General features: G+C 47.8%; 1 protein-coding gene across 1 annotated transcript; it reads right to left on the reverse strand.

Annotated features, from left to right (window-relative positions):
• Positions 1-2,846: 2,846 nt before the first annotated feature.
• LOC141993389 (myb/SANT-like DNA-binding domain-containing protein 2) lies at positions 2,847-4,466 on the reverse strand. The gene is made up of 2 exons (XM_074962929.1): positions 3,680-4,466; positions 2,847-3,100 (listed from the first exon to the last, which is right to left on the reverse strand). The coding sequence occupies exons 1-2, from the start codon at positions 4,260-4,262 to the stop codon at positions 2,847-2,849; spliced, it is 837 nt and encodes a 278-aa protein (XP_074819030.1). The 5' UTR covers positions 4,263-4,466.
• Between the last annotated feature and the right edge of the window lie 4,929 nt (positions 4,467-9,395).

A 9,395-nucleotide genomic window follows, 5' to 3' on the forward strand; every position in this document is an offset into this window, starting at 1 on the left:
GTCCGGCCCCCGTTCCCTCCCTCCCTCCGTGAAGGCAAGGGCAGACAATTGTTTCGCGCCTTTTTTCCTGAGTTACCTGTGCGGACGCCATACCACCGCAAGCATGGAGCCCGCTCAGGTAACCGTCACCGTATGTCTCCTGGGTGCTGGCAGACGCGGTACGGCATTGCTACACAGTAGCAGCAACCCATTGCCTTCTGGCAGCAGACGGTGCAGTATGACTGGTACCCGTCCTCGTCATGTCCGAGGTGCTCCTGGCCACGTCGGCTGGGAGCGCCTGGGCAGACATGGGCGCAGGGACTAAATTTTTGGTGACTTGACCAGGTCATTCTCTTTAGTCCTGCAGTCAGTCGTATTGAACCGTCTAATGGTGAGCAGGCAGGCAATACGGATTGCTAGCAGTCGTATTGTACCATCTTCTGCCGGGCAGGCAAGAGATGACGATGGCTAGCAATCGTATTGTACCATCTTCTGCCGGGCAGGCAAGAGATGACGATGGCTAGCAATCGTACTGTGCCATCTTCTGCCAGGCAGGCAAGAGATGAGGATGGCTAGCAGTCGTACTGTGCCATCTTCTGCCGAGCAGCCATGAGATGTGGATGGCTTGCAGTCCTTCTGCACCGTCTGCTGCCAGCCAAAGATGTAAAAGATAGATGGAGTGGATCAAAACAAGAAATAGACCAGATTTGTTTTGTACTCATTTGCCTCCTGCCCTGTCTAGGGGACTCATTCCTCTAGGTCACACTGCAGTCACTCACAGAGAAGGTGCTGCGAGGTAGATCTAGCCATGTATCAATCAGAGGCCAGGCTAACCTCCTTGTTCCAATAAGAACAATAACTTAGGTGCACCATTTCTTATTGGAACCCTCCGTGAAGTCCTGCCTGAACTACTCCTTGATGTAAAGCCACCCCCTTTGTGGATTTTAGCCTCCTGAAGCCAACCCTGTAAGCCGTGTCGTCAGTCGCCCCTCCCTCCGTCAGAGCAACGGCAGACAATCATTCCGCGCCTTTTTTCTGTGCGGACGCCATACCAAGGCAAGCATGGAGTCCGCTCAGCTCACTTTGGCAATTAGGAGCACATTAAACACCACACGCATTATCCAGCAGTATATGCAGCACCAGAACCTGGCAAAGCGCTACCGGGCGAGGAGGCGACGTCAGCGCGGTCACGTGAGTGATCAGGACATGGACACAGATTTCTCTGAAAGCATGGGCCCTGCCAATGCATGCATAATGGTGCTAATGGGGCAGGTTCATGCTGTGGAACGCCGATTCTGGGCTCGGGAAACAAGCACAGACTGGTGGGACCGCATAGTGTTGCAGGTCTGGGACGGTTCCCAGTGGCTGTGAAACTTTCGCATGCGTAAGGGCACTTTCATGGAACTTTGTGACTTGCTTTCCCCTGCCCTGAAGCGCATGAATACCAAGATGAGAGCAGCCCTCACAGTTGAGAAACGAGTGGCGATAGCCCTGTGGAAGCTTGCAACGCCAGACAGCTACCGGTCAGTTGGGAATCAATTTGGAGTGGGCAAATCTACTGTGGGGGCTGCTGTGATGCAAGTAGCCCACGCAATCAAAGATCTGCTGATATCAAGGGTAGTGACCTTGGGAAATGTGCAGGTCATAGTGGATGGCTTTGCTGCAATGGGATTCCCTAACTGTGGTGGGGCCATAGACGGAACCCATATCCCTATCTTGGCACCGGAGCACCAAGCCGGCGAGTACATAAACCGCAAGGGGTACTTTTCAATAGTGCTGCAAGCTCTGGTGGATCACAAGGGACGTTTCACCAACATCAACGTGGGATGGCCGGGAAAGGTACATGACGCTCGCATCTTCAGGAACTCTGGTCTGTTTCAAAAGCTTCAAGAAGGGACTTTATTCCCAGACCAGAAAATAACTGTTGGTGATGTTGAAATGCCTATATGTATCCTTGGGGACCCAGCCTACCCCTTAATGCCATGGCTCATGAAGCCGTACACAGGCAGCCTGGACAGCAGTCAGGAGCTGTTCAACTACAGGCTGAGCAAGTGCAGAATGGTGGTAGAATGTGCATTTGGACGTTTAAAGGCGCGCTGGCGCAGTTTACTGACTCGGTTAGACCTCAGCGAAACCAATATTCCCACTGTTATTACTGCTTGCTGTGTGCTCCACAATATCTGTGAGAGTAAGGGGGAGACGTTTATGGCGGGGTGGGAGGTTGAGGCAAATCACCTGGCTGCTGGTTATGCGCAGCCAGACACCAGGGCGGTTAGAAGAGCACAGGAGGGTGCGGTACGCATCAGAGAGGCTTTGAAAACCAGTTTCATGACTGGCCAGGCTACGGTGTGAAAGTTCTGTTTGTTTCTCCTTGATGAAACCCCCCGCCCCTTGGTTCACTCTACTTCCTTGTAAGCTAACCACCCTCCCCTCCTCCCTTTGATCACCTCTTGCAGAGGCAATAAAGTCATTGTTGCTTCACATTCATGCATTATTTATTCATTCATCACACAAATAGGGGGATGACTACCAAGGTAGCCCAGGAGGGGTGGTGGAGGAGGGAAGGAAAATGCCACACAGCACTTTAAAAGTTTACAACTTTAAAATTTATTGAATGACAGCCTTCTTTTTTTGGGGCAATCCTCTGTGGCGGAGTGGCTGGTTGGCCGGTGGCCCCCCCACCGCGTTCTTGGGCGTCTGGGTGTGGAGGCTATGGAACTTGGGGAGGAGGGCGGTTGGTTACACAGGGGCTGTAGTGGCAGTCTGTGCTCCAGCTGCCTTTGCTGCAGCTCAACCATACACTGGAGCATACTGGTTTGGTCCTCCAGCAGCCTCAGCATTGAATCCTGCCTCCTCTCATCACGCTGTCACCACATTCGAGCTTCAGCCCTCTCTTCAGCCCGCCACTTACTCTCTTCAGCCCGCCACCTCTCCTCCTGGTCATTTTGTGCTTTCCTGCAGTCTGACATTATTTGCCTCCACGCATTCGTCTGTGCTCTGTCAGTGTGGGAGGACAGCATGAGCTCGGAGAACATTTCATCTCGAGTGCGTTTTTTTTTCTTTCTAATCTTCACTAGCCTCTGGGAAGGAGAAGATCCTGTGATCATTGAAACACATGCAGCTGGTGGAGAAAAGAAAAGGGACAGCGGTATTTAAAAAGACACATTTTATAAAACACTGGCTACACTCTTTCCGGGTAAACCTTGCTGTTAACATTACATACATAGCACATGTGCTTTCGTTACAAGGTCGCATTTTGCCTCCCCCCACCGCGTGGCTACCCCCTCAACCCTCCCCCCTCCCTGTGGCTAACAGCGGGGAACATTTCTGTTCAGCCGCAGGCAAACAGCCCAGCAGGAATGGGCTCCTCTGAGTGTCCCCTGAAGAAAAGCACCCTATTTCAACCAGGTGACCATGGATTATATCTCACTCTCCTGAGGATAACACATGAACGGATGTTGCTTGAACGCCAGCAAACATACACTGCAATGCTTTGTTGTACAATGATTCCCGAGTAAGTGTTACTGGCCTGGAGTGGTATAGTGTCCTACCATGAAGGACGCAATAAGTCTGCCCTCCCCAGAAACCTTTTGCAAAGGCTTTGGGAGTATATCCAGGAGAGCCGCGAATGCCAGGGCAGAGTAATCCTTTCACATGCTTGCTTTTAAACCATGTATAGTATTTTAAAAGGTACACTCACCGGAGGTCCCTTCTCCGCCTGCTGGGTCCAGGAGGCAGCCTTGGGTGGGTTCAGGGGGTACTGGCTCCAGGTCCAGGGTGAGAAACAGTTCCTGGCTGTCGGGAAAACCGGTTTCTCCGCTTGCTTGCTGTGAGCTATCTACAGCCTCGTCATCATCATCATCTTCTTCGTCCCCAAAACCTGCTTCCGTATTGCCTCCATCTCCATTGAAGGAGTCAAACAACACGGCTGGGGTAGTGGTGGCTGAACCCCCTAAAATGGCATGCAGCTCATCATAGAAGCGGCATGTTTGGGGCTCTGACCCGGAGCGGCCGTTCGCCTCTCTGGTTTTCTGGTAGGCTTGCCTCAGCTCCTTCAGTTTCACGCGGCACTGCTTCGGGTCCCTGTTATGGCCTCTGTCCTTCATGCCCTGGGAGATCTTGACAAAGGTTTTGGCATTTTGAAAACTGGAACGGAGTTCTGATAGCACGGATTCCTCTCCCCATACAGCGATCAGATCCCGTACCTCCCGTTTGGTCCATGCTGGAGCTCTTTTGCGATTCTGAGACTCCATCATGGTCACCTCTGCTGATGAGCTCTGCATGGTCACCTGCAGCTTGCCACGCTGGCCAAACAGGAAATGAGATTCAAAAGTTCGCGGTTCTTTTCCTGTCTACCTGGCCAGTGCATCTGAGTTGAGAGTGCTGTCCAGAGCGGTCAAAATGGAGCACTCTGGGATAGCTCCCGGAGGCCAATACCGTCGAATTGTGTCCACAGTACCCCAAATTCGACCCGGCAAGGCCGATTTAAGCGCTAATCCGCTTGTCAGGGGTGGAGTAAGGAAATCGATTTTAAGAGCCCTTTAAGTCGAAATAAAGGGCTTCATCGTGTGGACGGGTGCAGGTTTACATCGATTTAATGCTGCTAAATTCGACCTAAAGTCCTAGTGTAGACCAGGGCTGAGTAACTGAAAAGAGCTCAGGAGTCTTGACTCCCAGTTCCCTGATCTAACCACTATTCAATACACCCTCACTGGGAATATTCTCAATATACACAAATGTATATAACCTGAATTCACTTTTCTACTTATTGTAGCAGGAGACACTTCATATTAAGAGTCACTTACTGTAACTGATCATAAAAGGCTAGAACTCTAGCAACATTATTGTGACCCATCCATTATATGCCTTTCATTACATACAGATGTAGATACCATTTACAACTCAAAATATATGCAATATAGATTCATGAATTATAAAGCAAATGATGCAGAGTAATGAGAGACATGTCATTAGTTTCTGATGTGGTAGCCAGAGCGGAATAATAACAGAGCTTTTATTTACTATCTCAGCAGCTGTACTCATTCTAGATAACAGCACATCACTTTGCTTTACTCTGCAAATAGGAATAGAAACATTTCTTTGTAAGAAGGAACATATTAAGAGAATAGCATGGCCCAAAAGGGCATAGGGCTGAAATTCAGGAGATCTGAGTTCTGTTCCTGGCTCTGTCTCTGGGTTTCTGGGTGACCTTGGGCTTCACCTCTCTGTGCCTCAATTTCACCATCTATAACGTGTATAATGATACATCCTTTGTAAAGGACTTGGAGATCAGCAGATGTGAAACTCTATATAAGGGGTAAGGACGAATGTTTAACCTTGTTACAGGGTATGCTGGTATTTTATGGCCCAAGGGGGAAATCTAAGGGTCTAACCTACCTTAGTCAAGGAGTTTGGGGGCAGTCAGAGACCCAGAGAATGGACAGAGACTGCGTGATGAAGTAGTGATGTGGTAGCAGTGGGCGTGGGGGAAACAAACCAGACTGTTGTTCCTTTTAGGGCCTTGGATCTGGAGCCTTGGAGTGGTGGGGCTAGGCTCCTCTCTCAGCCAACCAGGGCATGTTCTGGGAAGAAGGGCAGCATGTGAGCTGCTTTCCCTCCCCCACCTCAGAAGAGGGCTACCTGCTAACCTCTTCCTGGTCAAGGCGAATGAGGGGCTATGGGGTTTTGTTTTGTATTTCTTTTTTTCTCCCCCACTCTACTTCCAAGCTGTGGGTGAACACTTGAAAACTGCACCCCAACAGAGATACCTGGGGGAAAAAGCTCACTTTGTTATGAAGGTTTTGTTTCAAGTTTTGTCCGTGTGGGTGGCAGTAATTTAAAGAGTCAGACAGGAGAAGCTGGCTTGGTCACATAACTTAACATTTGTTCCTAACGAATTAACATTTGTCTCTCTTGCTGACTGAATGGCTCAAGTATTAGGAATGGCTCAGGATTTTAAAAAAAAACCACACCTTTCCTAGAAAACAGTTAGCACATACCTGAAAAGGTTACCTTTTTAACACCACTGTGCATACTAATGGAAGGGTTTAGGGTAGACAAGCCCTTAGCCTCCCCACCCGCTCTGTCTGCTGGCTTCAAATCTGGACCAATATCATTACTGTTTTTCATGGTTATTTCATGATGTATGTGAATAGCTGTTGGTCTGTCAAGTGTTTGTGAACAGCTGTCCACATCACAAAAAATACCATCATAATTTTGCACTGCTTGGTGCCATTTGGCTAGAACTGAATTAGCATGGAAACAGTTCTGTCTCACCTTGAGTGAAATCCACAGCTGCTGCATGGGTCCTGCTTTAGCCTCGAGTCCCACACATACAATGTGCTAAGCCAAGAATATTTGTGGAGCATTTTTCCTCTCAAATCACAATCTTTACATTAGATTACACATTTTACACTGATACTGTAATATAGTCAATATAGCTTCAGTCTAAAGTCATTCTTATTGCTCAGTTGTCTCGATTTATAATACTGGGCATTAGAACTTTCTGCGATAAGCAATCAGTCTTATATTGAATAAAAGTGATTTTAACTTTAAAAAAAAAAAGCCCACTCCTTTGCTGCAAAGCATTGGATTTTCAGGGCCAAATTTTCCAAATCGTAGTGTCCACTTATAAACTTGCCCTTTGCATTTGGAATATTCAGGACACAAATGATCAAACATACAGATTTTAAAATTTGGTCTTGCATGTTGACTATGTGTTCAAAGTTGTTTGCCATAAATAAAGGCTATCTAGAACCACTCCTGAAAATGTGTCCCTTAAAGCTCTGAAAAAAACTTTAATCCTGACCACATGGAGCTACATTGCCGGAAAATTAGAGACACCAGGGTAAAAGTACCTTAGGCTCATCTACACTACAGCTTTCACCATTGCTCCCGCCAGTGGAGCTGTACTAATGAATTGAGTCCCAATCTTCCCAATGCAGACACACCATTAGTGGCTAAGCGTAGTCAGACATTTTACTGTAGCTCTGGCTTTTTATTTTTACAGTGGAGAATCAATATAGCATTAAATAAATCGGGGGGGAGGGGTTCTGGTTGATATCCAGTAACTTTGCCGCAAGTCAAAGATTAAGGTAGCGGCTGTGCAGTTTTCCACCCACAGTTCTGGCAACAGACACAAATAAATTAATTATGATTGTCACATGCTCTAGCTGTAATAATCTCAGTGCTAAAGGGTCATTCTCAAACTTTCATCTTCTGAGTTGCAATTATTCAAGTCTGTTGTCTGCTCAAGGATGATCAGCCAGTTCTGAGTATGGAAGCAGTGACAATATGGACATTTTGGTCATACGCACTCTCCAAAAATTGAAACTGAGTGGAAGTTTCAATTTTGGGGAGTGCATATGAAATGCTTCATTTACTGTAACCTCGCTGAGAGTCCATGGGATGTGTAAAAGTGCACCTGGATTGACGCAGGCCTCCTAGTGATCAGGCAGGTAATTTTGTTGTTAATTGGATTAATGACTTCTTGGAGGTCACAAAAAGACAGAAGAGCATACCCTGTCTGAGCACTCCCAATGGTTTTACATGGCCTTGGCATCAGGAAGAGGACCTGATTCTGTAGAGGAAACTGCAGTGCACAAGAGGGAGGGAATACGTAAGAAAAGCTCTTGCATCTGTCTACACTGCCACATCCCAAGCTGCTCCATTGTAAAGGCTTATTTGGCATTGTATAACATGTTCACATTCCAGCCTGGAAGCTGGCCACCTACTGAGAATCCGTGGGTGGTCAGACGCAAGACCGTCCTCATCTGAAGGCCCCTCCCCACAGCCTAAGGGGAGGAACTACTGGACCCAGATTTCGAGTAAATATGGGGGACAACTAATGTCGAACAGGGACAGGAGTGAGGGTCACAGGGTCATAAGTAGGGAGTCAGATGGAGACACCAATCCCAGACAGTGCCCCTGGCTCCTCGAAAGCATCTGGGGAGCCAGTGGATGCAGCCCAGAGAAACTCTGCCCAAATACATGAGCAAAGGGAGGAGCAGAAATAGGCCCCACAGTTGCAGAGCACCTCCCCGTCTAGCATCTTCCTCCTGGTATGGTGGCTGGTCACCTTGGCCAGTGCCAGGAGGAGGTTGACGAGGAGGTCTCATGACTTCATGGGGCCACTAATAGGGTATGCAAATATCAGGAGGCATGGGGAGAAGTGCTGTCAGAACCTCAGAAGAAGGCTCTAGAAGAGCCGGAAAAGGGGCTGCAACCTGGCGCACTTGATGTAAATGTGTGTCAGGGTTTCCTTTACACTGCAAAAGGGGCAAGAGTCAGGGATGGTGGTGAACTGCACCAAGTACACACCTATGCTCACAGTCCCACCAAGGAGCAGCCGATTGATATCCCTGACAGGCCAAGGGACCAGGAATACAGCTGCTGAGGCAGAACAAGTGGCTTCCTTGGGGTCTTATTGCCTGGAACACTACAATACTTTGGCTGGAGACAGCTTTTAGGAGATCAGTTAAATGCTGTATCACAATCTGCAGTACAAAACAATAAAATATTTCTAAGTGAGCCTCTTGCAAAACAGGTGTATAATAAACAAAGATTGATAAAGAGAAGAAAGAGCCCATTCTCTTGCTATAGTCACTAGCCACTACTTTCTCACTAGGCACATAATATACACAACTTTATGAAATCTGTATTGACCCATGTATTTATTGTGGCTGGACCCTCTTCCTGTTAAATGTCATGTCACTCTTAGAATTAAAAAATACATCACCAACAGCATTGTTAACTGCACTCAATATGTTTTTTATGTCCATTAAGGGCACACCTGAACAATGAAACTGACTCATGAGCTATAGAAATGGCTGACCAAGCAGCAACTTTGTTACAGCCACACAATTGACTCTAAACCCTTGGGCGGGAAGTCCTGGCAGCTGAAAAAGTCAGGAGCCCTCAGTTCTTTGCTGCTTCTCCCTTTCTTTCACACAGGTACACCCATACAAGACATCCTGCAAGACTTCCCAACTGATCCACTGATTATTCATGCCCCAATGTCTATAAGGAGTCCTTCGCTACTGCCCACAGCAATTGGTGCCAACAGCCCTTCTCCTTAATTGGAAGAGCTACCTTCTCCCTAATTGGAAGAGATGGGATCATCCTGAAAACAAACCGTCATCAGCCAATATGAGGACTTGTTATTCTGTGTGAGGAAATGTGTCCCTGTCTAGCAACTGCTGCAGTGCTGGGAGACCTGGTAGATCTATAAGCTGTTGATCCCCTTTTGCCAGCACCTACTTCCACAAGAGGCTGCCAGTCAGATTATCTGGCATTCTCTATCCTTTTATCTACCTACCTACCAACCATCCATCCATTCGGGACCAGAGATCTGGTTTAAAGATTCTTGAGAGCTTGTCTACATGGGATATTAGTGCGGCAAGCCAGGGTGTGAATCT

Source organism: Natator depressus, chromosome 9 (genome assembly GCF_965152275.1).
Source record: "Natator depressus isolate rNatDep1 chromosome 9, rNatDep2.hap1, whole genome shotgun sequence".
NCBI lineage: Eukaryota > Metazoa > Chordata > Testudines > Cheloniidae > Natator > Natator depressus.

Bases quoted from the DNA above. Each gene is read 5' to 3' on its own strand.
- LOC141993389 (XM_074962929.1), bottom strand. From the start codon at position 4,262: ATGCAGAGCTCATCAGCAGAGGTGACCATGATGGAGTCTCAGAATCGC. The intron at 3,101-3,679 runs GTGAGTGTACCT...TTTCTCCACCAG, and splicing joins AGGCGGAGAAGGGACCTCCG to CTGCATGTGTTTCAATGATC.